At 40.5% G+C, this 18,157-nt stretch overlaps 1 protein-coding gene across 5 annotated transcripts in view; it reads left to right on the top strand.

Moving 5' to 3' along the window:
• LOC140738216 (paxillin-like) overlaps positions 1–18,157 on the top strand; it is a 173,800-nt gene that overhangs the window by 151,121 nt on the left and 4,522 nt on the right. For all 5 annotated transcript variants that reach the window (XM_073065324.1, XM_073065326.1, XM_073065325.1 and 2 more), the window contains 4 exons: positions 9,114–9,296; positions 9,714–9,887; positions 11,411–11,492; positions 13,365–13,513. In XM_073065324.1, the coding sequence (XP_072921425.1) occupies positions 9,114–9,296; positions 9,714–9,887; positions 11,411–11,492; positions 13,365–13,513 (588 nt within the window). The remainder of the gene's footprint in view (positions 1–9,113; positions 9,297–9,713; positions 9,888–11,410; positions 11,493–13,364; positions 13,514–18,157) is intronic.

Raw genomic sequence — 18,157 nt, 5'->3', positions numbered from 1 at the left:
AACATCATATGTTGTTGTTTAATACTAAAAAGTTAAGGAAATGGGCCATGTAGTTTCTTTTCATATTATCATGTGAAGTTTTGAGTTTGCTGCAATTTTCATTTTTCTCTAGTGTTTCTACTACATCTTTTAAGGAGGCAAAATTTAGTTCTATTCATACTACTTCATTTATAAAACTAGAGTCATTTACTGGTTACACAATGCAGAATGCTGATCTAAGCTGTATATTAGGTGTGGAGTTGGAGAGATAGTTGGTCAATAGAAGGTTCATTTACAAGCTCAAGTCTTTCTGCATCCATTCTGATTTATTACTTGAAGACCATAATCGTTCCTATCCACATACTAAAAATGAACTTGAAACTAGAAGGCAAATCTCCTCTTCTATTTTTCAAGCTTTGGAAACCTGTGTAATTTTGCCCCAGAATGCCCTCACAATTTTATCTCTAAAAGATTCAATGCTGAAATTGTTTGGAATGAAATGTACAATGATTCTTGAAGATGAATACCAACAAAAAGTAGAGGATATGGCCCAGTCCATAAGGGGTAAAGCTCTCTCCTCTACTGAGCGCACCTACATGGAGCACTGTCACTCTCTTCTCATTGCTGCCATCAGGAAAAAGGTACAGGAGTCTCAGGTTGCGCACCATCCAGTTCAGGAACAGTTAGTACCTCCCAACCATCAGGCTCTTGAACCAGAGGAGATAACTTCACTTGTCCCATCACTGAAGTAGACCCACAACCTATTGACTTACTTTCATGGACTCTTCATCTCATGTTTTTCATATTTATTACTTGTTTGGAAAGGGCCAATGAACTTAACCTGTTCTTCAACAGATTTGACACTGTGGCCCGTGCCCATCCCCCACATGATTCATCTGTTGTCGGCCCTCAACCAACACATACTCCACTCTCCCCTCCTACCCCTCCTTGCAGCCCCCCACCCTGCTCTCATGACTACACCCCTCCCCCACCTGAAACCACCACGGTGGGCTTCACAGCTGAACAGGTAAGAAGACAGCTGAAACGTCTCCACCCAAGCAAGGTTGCAGGTCCAGATGGTGTCAGCCCCAGGGTGCTCAAAGCCTGTGCCCCCCAGCTATGTGGAGTACTTCACCATGTCTTCACCCTGAGCCTGAGTCTCCAGAGGGTTCCTGTACTGTGGAAGACATCCTGCCTTGTCCCTGTACCAAAGACGCCATGTCCCAGTGGCTCCAATGACTACAGACCAGTGGCATTGACCTCCCACATCATGAAGACCCTGGAGAGACTTGTTCTAGAGCAGCTCCGGACTATGGTTAGGCCACACTTAGACCCCCTCCAGTTCGCCAACCAGTCTCGACTAGGAGTTGAGGATGCCATCGTCTACCTGCTGAACCGTGTCTATGCCCACCTGGTCAAGCCGGCGAGCACTGTGAGGGTCATGTTTTTTGACTTCTCCAGTGCGTTCAACACCATCCGCCCTGCTCTGCTGGGTGAGAAGCTGACAGTGATGCAGATGGATGCTTCCCTGGTGTCGTGGATTATTGATTACCTGACTGGCAGACCACAGTACATGCACTTGCAACACTGTGTGTCAGACAGAGTGGTCAGCAGCACTGGGGCTCCACAGGGGACTGTCCTGTCTCCCTTTCTCTTCACCATCTACACCTCGGACTTCAACTACTGCACAGAGTCTTGCCATCTTCAGAAGTTTTCTGATGATTCTGCCATAGTTGGATGCATCAGCAAGGGAGATGAGGCTGAGTACAGGGCTACGGTGGGAAACTTTGTCACATGGTGTGAGCAGAATCATCTGTAGCTTAATGTGAAAAAGACTAAGGAGCTGGTGATGGACCTGAGGAGGGCTAAGGCACAGATGACCCCTGTTTCCATCCAAGGGATCAGTGTGGACATGGTGGAGGATTACAAATACCTGGGGATACGAATTGACAATAAACTGGACTGGTCAAAGAACACTGAGGCTGTCTACAAGAAGGGTCAGAGCCGTCTCTATTTCCTGAGGAGACTGAGGTCCTTTAACATCTGCTGGACGATGCTGAGGATGTTCTACGAGTCTGTGGTGGCCAGTGCTATCATGTTTGCTGTTGTGTGCTGGGGCAGAAGGCTGAGGGTAGCAGACACCAACAGAATCAACAAACTCATTCGTAAGGCCAGTGATATTGTGGGGGTGGAACTGGACTCCCTGATGGTGGTGTCTGAAAAGAGGATGCTGTCCAAGTTGCATGCCATCTTGGACAGTGTCTCCCATCCACTCCATAATGTACTGGTTAGGCACAGGAGTACATTCAGCCAGAGACTCATTCCACCGAGATGCAACACTGAACGTCATAGGAAGTAATTCCTGCCTGTGGCCATCAAACTTTACAACTCCTCCCTCGGAGTGTCAGACACCCTGAGCCAATAGGCTGGTCCTGGACTTATTTCCACTTGGCATAATTTACTTATTATTATTTAGTTATTTATGGTTTTATATTGCTATATTTCTACACTATTTTGGTTGGTGCGACTTTCCCTCAGGATCAATAAAGTATGTCTGTCTGTCTGTTTGTGTATTTGTTTTCAAAGGCACATGAGTGAATCTGCAGATGCTGGAAATAAATAAAAACACAAAATGCTGGCAGAACTCAGCAGGCCAGACAGTTTCTGTGGGAGGAGGTAGTGACGACGTTTCGGGCCGAAACCCTTCATCTGGAGTGAAGTAACATAGGATGGTGGAGAGGGGATAAGAAGTGGGGGGAGGGATGAAGTAGAGAGCTGGGAAGTGATAGGCTGGAGGGAAATGGGCTAGGGTGAAGGTGGAGAATTATGGGAAATAAAAGAGAAAGAAAGGTAGGGCTGGGGGGAGATTATAGTGAGGGGGGAAAAAGAGAGAAAGAGAACCAGAGTAAAATAATGATACCCCTGCCCCCCCTTACCCCCATCCCTATCTATTATTTTAGTCTGGTTCTCTTTCTCTCTCTTTTTCCCCCCCTCACTATAATCTCCCCCCCCCCCCCACCCTACCTTTCTTTCTCTTTTATTTCCCATAATTCTCCACCTTTCCCCTAGCCCATTTCCCTCCAGCCTATCACTTCCCAGCTCTCTACTTCATCCCTCCCCCCACTTCTTATCCCCTCTCCACCATCCCATGTTACTTCACTCCTGATGAAGGGTTTCGGCCCGAAACATCGTCACTACCTCCTCCCATAGATGCTGTCTGGCCTGCTGAGTTCTGCCAGCATTTTGTGTTTTTATTTTTTGTGTATTTGTTTGTTTGTATATTTTCTCTTTCATTTTGTGTTTGCATAGTTCTTTTTGCACATTGATTGTCTGTCTTGCTGGCTGTGCCCACAGAATCTTGCCTCTATTTCTCTCCTATAACTGCTGCAGTCCTTTTCACCTCTCTTCTGAGCCCATAACAACTGACTGTGGCTCATCTTAGTAGTTTAAAGGTAATAAAGATTATTGAGGAAAGGAAATGATTAGGAATAGGAGCAGCAAATTAGTAGCAGCCTGGCCATAAATCATGCATATGAACATAATGGGATATGGAGGGAAAACAATAAACTAGAGAATGAATTACAAACTTCAGAGGAGTGAACGTATTACAGTACTTTAAATTAGCGAACAATGTCAGAAGCTGAATGGGAGAAATAGGATGAGAGCACCCTGTCAGAAGAACTTGATTAATATATACATATAATGTTTGGCTTTTTAAGAATTGCTTTATAAATCTGGGTCATCACTTTATGCAGAGTTATCATCTATCAAGGAAAGTGTTATATAGCAAATAAAAATGTCTTAATGTCATAGAAGTTTCTTAATGAATGTCCTTTGCTTGCTCTGTAACAGTAATACAACTGAATCTCAACAGAGTTAGTTGTAGAACACAAGAAACCATTGGAGATCTTATACAAAGTGCATCGTGAATGACATCATTAGAGATAATGATGTGCCAGTAAAATTTTTTAATAGTTTAAAACTTTAACAACTGAAATTATACCTTTTTACATTAGCAATAGAAATGTTTTACTCGGATATCTCCCTATCACTTGTATAAATGATAACATGTTCAGTTACTCATTCAGTAATTATCATTCACAGCCATGGTGTATTGATCAAATAATTGTTCATTTGATACATGTCTTGTAAATTGGAATTATTATGATTTTTCTGTTAGAAATTTCATATTTGGAGAGGGGGTGTTGAGCATAAAGTTTCTCTCTATGCTGATGACTTATTACTCTTTCTCTCAAATCCGTCTACATCCTTACCTCTAATGTTTTCACTTCTTGACCAGTTTAGCCAGATCTCTGGCTATAAACTCAACTTACATAAGAGTGAACTTTTCCCAATTAATAAAGAAGCACAAGAACTAATATTTCGTGATCTCCCTTTTAAAGTAGTCCATAATCAATTTACTTATCTTGAAATTACAGTCACAAGGAAGTTTAAAGATCTCTTTCGTGAAAACTTTGTCAATCTTTCATATACTATAAAACAGAGCCTGGTACAATGGTCACCTCTATCTATGTCCTTGGTAGGTCGTATTAATGTTGTTAAAATGTATGTTCTCCCCAAATTTTTATACTTATTTCAATCTATCCCAATTTTTATTCCTAAATCTTTTTTTGATTCCTTAGACTCTATTATTTTGTCATATCTGTGGCAGAATAAGCGCTCTAGAATTAATAAAATCTACCTCCAAAATTCTAAAAAAGAGGGTGGCATGGCTTTACCTAACTTTCGCTTATATTACTGGGCAGCTAATATACGTTGTGCTGCTTTCTGGTCTTTCTTCCACGGTCAACCCGAGTGCCCTAACTGGGTGGCAATGGAGTTGAGCTCCACTAAAGAATTATCTATATCTGCACTTCTTGGCTCTGCACTCCCTAGCAGTCTGCCCAGATCAATAGCTAATCCTCTGGTTAGACACACTTTGCGTATATGGGCTCAGTTCAGGAAATGCTATGGTTTCCAGGGATTTTCCGTTTCTAGCCCTGTCGCACATAATCACCTTTTTTTTTACCTACTACGTACGATTCAGCATTCCATGTCTGGTACAGGAAGGGCATTAGACATTTTGAAGATCTCTTCAAAAAATCCGAGATATCTGAAAAAGTGAGCGTTAGGCAGGTTGAACTTAACGGAGAGCTGCTGAAAAGAAGCGAAGCGATTATCAATGAAGAGATCTTCAAAATGTCTAATGCCCTTCCTGTACCACTGGAGAGTTTAGCATCGGTAGCTGAGTGAAGGGCGCTGAGTAGGCTACGGTCAATTATGGAAAACTCTGAACATCCTCTACATAGCACCATCCAGAGACAGAGAAGCAGTTTCAGCGACAGGTTACTATCGATGCAATGCTCCTCAGACAGGATGAAGAGGTCAATACTCCCCAATGCCATTAGGCTTTACAATTCAACCGCCAGGACTTAAGAACTTTTTAAAAGCTATTATTAATGCTTTTTGAGATAGTGATTTAGATGCATATCATATTTTTTACTGAGTTAGGTATTGTATGTAATTAGTTTTGCTACAACAAGTGTATGGGACATTGGAAAAAAAAGTTGAATTTCCCCATGGGGATGAATAAAGTATCTATCTATCTATCTATCTATCTTTAATTCCTAACTTTCCTGAAATGCCTGCAAAAAATGCTATGGACCTATTTCTTTCCATTAATCCACTAGGTAAAGGTTTAATTTCAATTATCCGAGATAAACTAGCAGCCTTACGACGGGCCCCTGTGGATAAAATTAAAATGGCCTGGGAGCAGGATTTAAATATCTCCTTATCCGAGGAGAGCTGGGACTCAGTTCTCAAATCGGTTAACTCAACCTCCCTTTGTGCTCGCCATTGCCTCTTACAGTTTAAGATTGTTCATAGAGCCCATATGTCTAAATCTAAACTATCTCGATTCTACCCTGGCATTAGTCCGCTCTGTGATAAATGCAAGAAGGGCGTGGCCTCTCTCATCCATATGTACTGGTTCTGTCCTAGCTTGGAGAAATTCTGGAAAGATGTCTTCACTACATTATCGGGTATTCTGAATCAGCACCTAGAACCTAACCCCTTAATTGCTCTGTTCGGTTTTTAGGGCGAGACAGATTTATGTCTGGGTCTGACCAAATGCCGAATACTATCCTTTGCCTCTCTCCTGGCGAGACGCTTGATCCTCCTTAGATGGAGAGATGTTGCCCCGCCCACTCATGCGCAATGGCTTAACGACATTATGGCCTGCTTGGACCTCGAAAAAATTCATTATTCAGTTCTTAATTCGGATCTAAAGTTCCATAAGGTCTGGGGACCTTTTATCGAGTACTTTCATAACCTTCCTCCTGACTAGGGTTTTTTTTTCTTTTTTTTTCTTTTCGATCCCTTGCTTTCAGCTCCCTTTTTTTTTCCTGGTAGTAGGCATTATTATCCTCTGTTGCTAAGTGTATTCACAGTCTGGGAGTTTGACTGTCCGGACTTATACTCTTTATACTGTGTGGTGGTTGGTCTGGAGTTGTTGTTGTTTTTTTCTTGTGTTGCGGGGCTTGGGGAGGACACTAAGCTCACTTGTCTTTAATTTAGGTGCTTTTTTGTTAAATTCTCTTCCTTTGTAGCATATTGTTATTGTATGCTTAATCTTGCACTGTATTAATGCTCCTCATTGGGATTTGGGGTTTTTAATTTTGTAAAATGTTTTGAAAAACTAATAAAAAAATTTTAAAAAAAAAGAAATTTCATAAACTCTGCTAGATTTCTCAGAAATGTTTCCACAACTCTCTTTTGGCTGTGTTTCTAGTATTAACTGATAGACTAATTTTCATGCATGTGAAAATAAATATTCCTTTGCTTTTCCTTTCACGTGTGTGAATTTCCTTTCTCACCAGCATAGTGGGCATATTATTTCTATTTCTTTCCATTGGAATTACAGTGCCTATAAAAAGTATTCACCTCCCCCCCCCCCCCCCACCCACCCACCGGAAGTTTTCATGTTTTACTGTTTTACAACTTTGAATCACAGTGTATTTAATTTGCTTTTCTTGACACCGATCAACCGAAAAAGACACTTTCGTGTCAAAGTGAAAAAAGATCTCTGCAAAATGATCTATATTAATTGCAAATATAAAACACAAAATAATTGGTTACGTAAGTATTCACCCCCCCTTTAATATGACACACTAAATCATCACTGGTGCAGCCATTTGGTTTTAGAAGTCACATAATTAGATAAATGGAGAATACCACGTGTAGTCAAACTGTTTCAACTGATTTTAGTAAGAAATACCTGTTTCTGGAAGGTCCTCCTGCTGATGGCAAAAACTACACGTTGAGAACAAAAGAACACTCCAAGCAACTCGGCACAAAGATTATTGAAAATCTCGTCAAGAGTTAGATACAAAAACATTTCTAAGTCACAAAATATCCTTTGTTGTACAGTTAAGTCAATCATCAAGAAATGGAAAGGATATGACACAGCTGTAAATCTGCCTACAGCAGGCCATCCTCAAAAACTAAGTGACTGTGCAAGAAGGGGACTAGTGAGGGAAGCCACCAAGAGACCTTAGACAACTCTGGAGGAGTTGCAAGCTTTCGTGGCTGAGGTGGGAGGAACTGTGCATATAACAACCTTTATCCGGGTGCTTCTTCAGTGGCAGCTTTATGGGAGAGTGGCAAAAAGCCACTGTAGAAAAAATTTCACAGGAAATCTCAGCTAGAGTTTGCCAGAAGGCATGTGGGAGAATATGAAGTCAGCTGGAAGAAGGTTCTTTGTCTGATGAAACCTAAATTGAGCTTTTTGGCCATCAGACTAAACACTATGTTTGGCATAAGCCAAACACCACACATCATCCCTACTATGAAGTACGATGGTGAGTGCATCATGCTGAGGGGATGCCTCATTGCAGCAGGCCTTAGAAGGCCTGTGAAGGTAGAGGGTAAAATGAATGCAGCAAAATACAGGGAAATCCTGGAGGAAAACCTGATGCAGTCTGTAACATTACTGTGACTTGGGAGAAGATTTTTTTTCCAGCAAGACAATAACCCCAAGCATGAAGCCAAAGCTTCACAGGAATGGCTTAAAAACAACAAAGTTAATGTCCTGGAGAGTCCAGACCTTGATCCAATTGAGAATTTGTGGCTGGACTTGAAAAGGGCTGTTCACTTACGATCCCCGTGCAATCTGACAGAGCTTGAGCAGTTTGGTTTAAAAAAAAATGGGGAAAATTTGCAGTGTCCAGATGTACAAAGTTGATAGAGACCTATCCACAGAGACTTAAGGCTGTAATTGCTGCCAAAGGTGCATCTACTAAATACTGTCTTGAAGGGTGTGAATATTTATGAAATCAATTATTTTGTGTTTTATATTTGTAATTAATTTAGATCAGTTTGTAGAGATTTTTTTCACTTTGACACAAAGGAGTTTTTCTGTTAATCAGTGTCAAAAAACGCCAAATTAAATGCACTGTGATTCAATGCTGTAAAACAATAAAACATGAAAGCTTCCAAGCGAGTGAATACTTTTTATAGGTACTGTGTATTGGGTTGGTGAATGTTGTAGAGTTCAATGACAAGAGGACTACAAATCACACTCACATACATTCTATTAAATAGATTAGATACTTTGGAGGGGGCACAATCTTAAGGTTGTATGGTGATTTGTCAGCTGTATAGAACCTCATCATTAATCAATTATGGCTGATAGGTAATCAATAAAATTAAGATACCAGGGCCATCATAAATGACTGATGTACAGGGAGGTTTCCATAGTAGAAAAAGTTTTATAGGTTGTCTCTGTTGGTTCGCTGATATGGTATAGCACTTCTTTCTTCAACATCAGATGATGTTTTATGCAACTATAAGGCATAAATATTGTAACTATCCTATAATACATCTTGGAAGAAGATATTTGATTGTATGTGCATATTAAACATATATAATGAAAAAAGTTAATGTGTTTATTTTTTTGTAGATGTTATTATATTTAAGTGTTAACTATAAGCGAATTAAACTTTTGGTAAAGGTGTTGTATATCAGTAAATTTAGATACCCATGAAAAATCCATTCTGAATATTATTCATGTTCTGCTCAATTTGGTCAATGTACTACAAACTGTGTTTAATATGACTTTATTTGCTGATTGATAGATGATGACCCAGTCAGGATCTAAAGGAAAACCAGGAGGTCCTTCCACTGTGACAGGTCCTCAGAAGGCTGGAAGTCAACTGGATAATATGTTGGATGAATTGCATGTTGGACTGAATAAATTGGGAGTTGCAACTGTAGCAAAAGGAGTGTGTGCTGCATGCAAGAAACCCATAGCCGGACAGGTAAGAACTCTTAGGATTAAAAGTGACTTGGTTTGTCTTTGGATGCCATTAGAAGTAGTTTGAGGTGCAGTACGTTTGCATTTTAATGGGTCCAATATTACTGCAGGAAAAAAAGCACTGTTCCGTGTTATTTTTGGTTTCTAAAGTTGAAATACTTTCTTTTTATCTACCCTTTGCACTTGTCCAGATTAAAGTTCATCTATCATTCCTTGGTTCACTTTTCCAGCCCACCTGGATCTTATTGTAATCTTCACCATCAACTAAACTTATCAGATTTGGTGTCATCATCACCACATACCCTTGATTAACAAGCCTTATTGTATAATTGTAAAGGTATACAAGCTAGTATTTAAGAAGTGGGATTGTGTGTTGCTTTTCACGCTTGTAACAAACACTAAAGAGTGTTCATTTTGTCAGGTTGTTACTGCAATGGGTCGTACTTGGCACCCAGAGCACTTTGTGTGTACCCACTGCCAAGAAGAAATTGGCTCTCGGAATTTCTTTGAGCGGGATGGACAGCCATACTGTGAGAAGGACTATCACAACCTGTTCTCCCCACGCTGTTACTATTGTAATGGACCCATTTTGGATGTGAGTATCTCTGATATCTGCATTGTGAGGATGCTTCATCTGTCAGTAACAAGAGTGAACATAGCTCATATATACTATGTCCCTGGGAAGGTTTCTTTCTGGGAATTTTTGTTCTTGTTGATGGAGTAGATTGCATTAAAAACTGAAGACAAGTGCAAACACGAGGAAATCTGCAGATGCTGGAAATTCAAACAACAACACACACAAAATGCTGGTAGAACACAGCAGACTAGGCAGCATCTATAGGGAGAAGCGCTGTCAACGTTTCGGGCCAAGACCCTTGGCCTGAAACGTCGACAGCGCTTCTCCCTATAGATGCTGCCTAGCCTGCTGTGTTCTACCAGCATTTTGTGTGTGATATTGGGAAGTGTTTGGTAGTATGAAATTTCTTGGAGGCCAATGTTGTGGAGTTGCATTTGTGTTTATCATTTTAATAGTTTTATGCCACTCATCATGGTGCACAGACATGGCAGCTCTGACTCAGTCTTGCTCAGCTGACCTGGTAAACCAAACAATCAAATGTCGTCCATTTTGTCTACCAAGGGAGTTTTCTGCCTTCATCCTGGTTGCAGTGTACATTCCATCTCATGCCAATGTCAGGCAGGCACTCAAGAAGCTGAGCACCATGGTTAGCAGTCATGAAACAGCACACCCGGATGCCTTCCGTTATCATTGCAGGAGATCTCAACCAAATCAGCTTAAAGACAGTTCTGAACAGCTGCTACAAATACATCATCTGTGGAATCGGAGGAGGCAACACACTGACCACTGTTATATCGAGAAAGCTTACCATGCTGTCCCATACCCACACATTGGAAAGTTTGATCACCTGACTGTACTTCTCCTGGTGTATAGGTAGAGATTAAAGACCATCACACCGTGATGAGGACCAAGAAGGCATGGTGAAGGGAGGCAGAGGAGTGCCTACAGAACTACTTTGAGTCAGTGGACTGGACAATATTTAGGGACTAGTCTTTGAATTTGAATGAATACTTCATAAAGACCTGTTTGGATAAGTACGTGCTTTTGAGAACAAACTAGGCATACCCAGACCAAAGGCTGTGGATGAACCAGCAGATTTGTAGTCTGCTGAGGGCTTGATCTCCGGCATTTAAGACCCGTGATCTAGCATAGTACAAGAAATCCGGGTGTGGTCTATTGAAAGCTATTTCAAGAGCGAAAATAAACATTTCCAATTGGAGTTAGAGTCTGAATCAGATGCACGTCAGCTTGCAGGCCATTATTTCCTAAGTCCATCATTAAAGATCCCTATTACCAAGAACATGTCCACTTCTCATTGCTACCATCAGGGAAGAGGTGTGAGTGTATGTATGTGTATATATATAATTGTAATTTGTAGATTGTTTTATTATTATGTATTGTAACGTACTGCTGCTGCAAAACAACAAATTTCAAGACAAATGCCAGTGATATTAAACCTGATTCTGATTATAAGTAACCCTGGTCTGGTTTGCTTCATTTTTCTCTAATGATTTATTTATTTTTGTGTTCTTTTTTTACAGAAAGTGGTGACTGCACTGGATAGAACATGGCACCCTGAACACTTCTTCTGTGCTCAGTGTGGCGCTTTCTTTGGGCCAGATGGTATGATGCTGTCACTAATACTTAGTCTGTCATGCAGTTTGGCCATTCGTGATCTATCTTTTAGAATTGTTCAGTACAATTACTAATTAGCAGTGCATTTCCAGAATAACGTTTATCATCCAATTTCAACGTTGACCATTCCAGTGATGGTTAAACCAGGCAGTATGCGATGCCTTTAACACATTAGAAATAGTAAAGCAAGTAGCATATATATTTATTGTTCAGTATACAAATAATATAGAAATGTTAAAAATCGACAATTAAGTCTGCTAGCAGTACAATGAGTCATTGGTGTTATTAGTACAACTTGCTATGGACCTGGGTTCAATTCTAACTGCTGGTATTTTCTGTGTGGAGTTTGCATGTTCTCCCTGTGACCTCGCGAACTTCCTCTGGGTTTTCTGGTTCCCAAAAATATGTGGGTTGGTAGGTTAATTGGCCACTCTAAATTGCCCCTAGTGTGAAAGTGAGTGGTAGAGTCTTGGGAAAACTGAAGAGAATGTGGGACAATTACAAATGGGTTCAATGGAGGATTAGTGTTAAATGCTGAATCAGTAGGCCCCAGGGCATGTTTCTGTGGTGTAGCTCTTTCAGATTTTATGAATTAATGATAAACCAGATATATTTTAAACGGTTGATGTTACATCATGTATGTAAATGGGTAGTTTGTCAAATTGTTTGAATCCTGCTAGAAACCTGTTGCTAATGGAAGTGACATCAGAGTGTGGATTATTGTAAAAGCTCATTTGTATCACTAATGTCCTTCAGGGATGGAAATTTACCTTATTTTGTCTGGCAAAAAGGCAATCCCAGGCCAAACATGCTCACTGTTAATAGGCTTTTGAATTAGCTTTGCAAGCTTCTTAATTATATGAAAATTAAATGCTTCCCTAGCAAACAATTTATTATGGAATAAATTGAATAATAAAACTTCCACTTGCATAATGCATTCTCTGGTGCAATAGGAAATTATTTCCATGCTCCTGAATTTTGATAATGTGCTGTAATCCCAAAACAGAATTTAGTGTGATCTCTTCGTTTTTTTTGGCTTCAACATTGTTGGATGTTTATTTAAATGTAGAAATTATGAGAATTTTAAAACAGTTTGTGATTAATGGTGACCAAGAGTATGCCTGAATAAGAGAATCCAGAAACAATTTTCTTTCTATAAATTTGAACCTATATGATGCATATTCTTGGTTTCCATAATACAAATAAAGATTTTTTTCTATTATTTGCATTTCACAATGCTGAAAATATAGAAACTAGGGATTTTTTTTTCATTTACTTGATTTAATCAGACCCATGCAAACTTTTCCGTGAGTTACGGTTTTAGTAAAGAGATTATTCCTTCATGAATAAAATAATCCATAATTTTGACATCACAGTTTACATTGTACTGTGTCAGATTTCTCTTGTTCTTAAGCACTACTTGAATCCTTTGGTAATAAAAGTAGCAGCCACGTTATCTAATCCAATTAAGTGTGTTTCTTAGGTTGGGATAAGCAGCTGAAGAATATTGTATGAATGAAGAGCACTGACCTATGGGACAGATGTCAGCACTGTCCACTATTACTATAGTAATAGTAATCATACTATTATTATATTATTATATTACTATAGTTCATCTTCTGAAATTAAATTAGTGCACTAATTTTGCAGTACTGCACATAGGAATGGGAGTTTTAACAAAATTCTATAAAACTCAGCCCACAGTTTTTTTTAATTGTATTCTTTACTTTTATTTTCCACTATGGGTTAAGTTGGCATGACTTCAGAAATAATGGCAATTTCACCTAAGATTCTGCTAGAATATTGTAGGTTGGGTTGGTGTGTGTGGACTGACTGCAGTAAATATATTCCCTTTTACAGGATTCCATGAAAAAGATGGGAAAGCCTATTGTCGCAAAGATTACTTTGACATGTTTGCTCCTAAGTGCGGTGGTTGTGCACGAGCTATTCTTGAAAACTACATCTCAGCCCTCAATTCACTGTGGCACCCAGAGTGCTTTGTGTGCCGGGTAAGAGAAGCAGCAACCTGAGAGTTTGGCTTAGAAAGTGTTATTATAGCAATGCTGTATGTTGCTAACTGTTAGATTTTGCATAGACTGAGTCATTACATTAGAAAGGAAATTAAAAATTATTATATAATTTTATACTATGCATGATGCTGCATTCTGGTACAGTATGGAGTTTTTTTTTTGATCTGAGAGAAATTGTCATATCATGTCAGCAGTTCATAACACGGTATCCTGTTGTAGTGGTAACTTCAGGCAGTAACATAAATAATTATTACCAGGCACCACCAAAGGCATTGACCTGAATATACTGTAGTCCACTGACCCTGGTCAGCACATTGTTGCATTACTCAGCATTGTCTTTGATGGAATAATTTGACTGAACATCTTGAATTTTCCCGTTGTAGTTCTTATAAAGTCAGATTGGTGCAAGAATGTTACAGATTGAATCAAGCCCTGGTCTAAAGGCTGAATTCAGTTTATCACAATTGCGGGGAGAAAAATAACATGCTTTTATTCCACTTACAAGTTCTTCAGCAGAAGAATGAACATGGAGGTTATCTGACAAAAAAGTAGTCTTAATAAAGATATATGGTTGTTTTTTCAGGCTGATGGGTAATGAGGCTGGAGGGGAGTATGGGAGAGGAAAAGAAATAGGAGGACCGGAGGTGAATTGGAAAAACTCACTCCCAAAAACTCTTTTTCCCTTTTAGTGCTACCCACCCCACACACTTGACCCACTGGATCCTCTTTCCCCCACATCTTTTCCATCTGTTCTCCTTCCCTCTCTCTTGATTGTTTACATCAATCTTTCTTACTTACAGGATCCAAAGGCTACATGCTTGTTATCCTGGAGCCTTTGTGCCATCTTTATCACTTTTTTCCTCACCTGACTTCATCAGCCCTGTTTTTTCCTTGTCTGCTTCAACCTATCAGATACCTGCCTGTGTCCACCTTCATCTTTCCCCCTCCCTCACCTGTCTCCTTCACCCCATCGTACCCTACCCCTCCTCAGTCCACCTGTCACCTACTTGCCCCTGTTTCACCCCTTCTATCTTTATTACAGCTTTCTTTGCTTTCCGCTCTCAGTCATGATTCAGGGGTTCAACTCAAAACATAACCAAATCTTCCCTCCACAGATCACTTCTGGCTTGCTGAGTTCCTCCAGCAGATTTTTTTTGCTCAATATACACGTGTATGTTCATCAGCCTTAACCTTTAGCTATCCCATCATTGTTGTCATCTGAGTCTGCAGAGGAGAACCAGTATATAAAATTCCCACACAAACTAAGTTTCTCCATGGACTTGCTGAATCAACATGTGCTGGTCCCAGTTCTAAATTGTCCTGTACTGTCTGCTGTTTAGAAGGTTCTGAGCTGATGTAACAATCAGGTGCATTGTCAACAACTGCCTCTTCTGATTTGGCATCGTTCAGCTCGGTGAGTAACACATTACTAAATGTTGGAAGATCTCAGCTCATCAAGTAGCATCTTTGGAGAGGAATAAGGTTGATATTTCAGGCTGACACTCTTCAACAAAATGCTGCTTATCTCCATAGATACTGCTTGACCTGTTGAGTTCCTCCAGCATTTTCTGTGTGTTGTTCAAAATTTCCAGCATCTGCAGAATGCCTTGTGTCTACATTCAGCTCCGTGAGTCTGCCAACTATGAGTGCTTCAGAAGTTAGGAAAGCTTGGGAACGTGGCCAAGGTGAGTATTGCGGAATGGATTGGGCTGGAGTATGGCCGAGAACCATATTTAAACCATCTATATTTTGTAAGGCAAAATAAATTGTGAGTAAGAGACTATTGTCGTGTGGCTCGCTGTGGTAGACCTCTGTACTCATGTGGTGTCCCGCTCTTCGATGATGAAGGACAATCTTACTGTGGTTCTGCATTATGGATTGGATTATTGCATTAATGGACTAGACTTTTTTATATTCTGTGTTTTTCGCCCATTCCTTTCCTTTTTGTTGTGTTGGGGAGGGGATTTGGGGGTCGGTGTTCTTGGGTTCTATTATTGACAATAAACAGGATTGGTCAAAGAACACTGAGGCTGTCTACAAGAAGGGTCAGAGCCGTCTCTATTTCCTGAGCAGACTGAGGTCCTTTAACATCTGCCAGACGACGCTGAGGATGTTCTACGAGTCTGTGATGGCCAGTGCCATCATGTTTGCTGTTGTGTGCTGGGGCAGCAGGCTGAGGGTAGCAGACACCAACAGAATCAACAAACTCATTCATAAGGCCAGTGATGTTGTGGGGGTGGAACTGGACTCTCTGACGGTGGTGTCTGAAAAGAGGGTGCTGTCCAAGTTGCATGCCATCTTGCAAAATGTCTCCCATCCACTCCATAATGTACTGGTTAGGCACAGGAGTACATTCAGCCAGAGACTCATTCCACCGAGGTGTAACACTGAGCATCATAGGAAGTCATTCCTGCCTGTGGCTATCAAATGTTACAACTTCTCCCTTGGAGTGTCAGACACCCTGAGCCAATAGGCTGGTCCCGGACTTATTTCCACTTGGCATAATTTACTTATTAGTATTTAATTATTTGTGGTTTTATATTGCTATATTTCAACACTATTCTTGGTTGGTGCGACTGTAACAAAACCCAATTCCCCTCGGGATCAATAAAGTATGTCTGTCTGTCTGTTTTTATGTGGGGGAGGAAGAATTCAGGGGCCAAAGTTCTTGTTGCATTTTGTGTGGGGGTTTTGGGGTTGATTATTTGTTACATTTTGTGTGGGGGAGGTGGTTTGGGCTTGATGTTCTTGAGTTTTGTGTGAGGAGGTGTTTGGGAGTTGATGATCGTGATGCTGTTTTTTTGTGCAGGGGTGGGTTTGATGTTTGCCTTTGAATGACACATGGTTTTTCTTTATTTCATAGCTATCTGGAGAAGACAAATCTCAGATTTGTATATGGATACATACTTTAATAATAATGAATCTTTGAGTGTGAAATGTTGAGGACAAACATATGCATGCCATCTGTCACAGTGGTCGATGAACCCCTGTTGGTGATGGGCTCTGAGGTGACTTGGCTTGGCTTACGGTTCCCCACACCTTCTTACAAATAGTTTCTGAAGGCCACAGTCAAGCTTCTTACTGTAGTTGTGTGGCCTTCTGCAGGAAGTTGGGGAGATGGAGGGTGAAGTTCAGTATATTACAATGTGTATATGAAATGTTTGCCATGCCTGAATGACTGGAGGTGTGTCTGATGTGTGAATGTGAGTGCTGTTGTTGGAGGATGGGATTTGTTTTCCCCCATTTGTGATCTGTCTTGAGTCCTTTTGTAGCCTCTCTACATCCTCGGAACTACCTGCCTTTCCACCTACCTACGTATCATTTGGAAAATTTGCAACAAAGCCATCAATTCCATCATTCAAATCATTGACATATAACGTTGAAAAAATCGGTCCCAACAGAGACCCCTGTGGAACACCACTAGTCAGGAAAGGCTCCCTTTATTCCCATTCTTTGCCTCCTGGCAATCAGCCACTGCTTTACCCATGCTAGAATCTTTCCTGTGTTACCCTGGTCTTGTAGCTTGTTAAGCAGCCTCATGTGTGGCACCTTGTGAAAGACCTTCTGAAAGTCCAAGTACACAATATCAACTGATTCTCTTTTGTCTATCCTGCTTGTTACTACTTCAAAGAATTCAATAGTTGTGTCATGCAAGATTTTCCCTTGAGGAAACTATGCTGATTGTGGCCTGTTTTATCATGTACCTCCAAGTACCCTGAGACCTCATCCTTAAAAATTTACTCCAACACCTTCCCAGCTATGGAGGTCAAACTAACTGGCCTATAGTTTCCTTTCATCTGTCTTTCTCCACCCTTGAAGAATTTTCCCATTTTCCAGAACGATTCCAGAATCTAGTGATTCTTGAATAGATCATTACTAATGCCTCCATGATCTCTTCAGCCACCTCTTTCAGAACTCTGGGGTGTGTTTCCCAAGAACCTTCTCTCTATTTATGGTAACTTCACTCACTTCATGCCCCCGACGCCTGGAACTCCACCATACTGCTTGTGTCTTCCACAGTGAAGGGTGATGCAAAATACTTGTACAATTCACCTGCTGTTTTGTTGTCCCCCATTACTACCTCTCCATCATAGTTTTCCAGTGGTCCAATATCCACTCTAGCCTTTCTTTTACAGTTTATGTATCTGAAGAAACTTTTGGTATTCTCTTTAATACTATTGGCTAGCTTCCTTTCGTCTGACATTCTTATCTTCTTAATGACTTTTTTAGTTGCCTCTGCTGGTTTTTAAAAGCTTCCCAATCCTTTAACCTCACTAATCTTTGCTCTATTATATGCCCTCTCTTTGGCTTTTATGTTGGCTTTGAGCTCTCTTATTGGCCACAGTTGTGCCATCTTTCCTTTAGAATACTTTCTTCTGTTTGGGGTGTATATATCCTGTGACTTCCGATTTGCTTTGAAAAATTCCAGCCATTGCTGCTCTACTGTCATTACTGCCAGTGTTCTTTTCTAATCAATTCTGGCCAACTCCTCTCTCATGCCTCTGTAATTCCTTCTACTCCACTGTAATACTGATACATCTGACTTAAGCTTCTCCTTCTCAAATTTCAGGGTGAATTCAATCATATTATGATCACTTGCCCCAAAGGGTTCTTTTACCTTAA

This window comes from Hemitrygon akajei, chromosome 14, assembly GCF_048418815.1.
Source record: "Hemitrygon akajei chromosome 14, sHemAka1.3, whole genome shotgun sequence".
Classification (NCBI taxonomy): domain Eukaryota; kingdom Metazoa; phylum Chordata; class Chondrichthyes; order Myliobatiformes; family Dasyatidae; genus Hemitrygon; species Hemitrygon akajei.
Note: the sequence above shows the minus strand (reverse complement) of the source record. Positions and strands in the feature narration are given on the sequence as shown.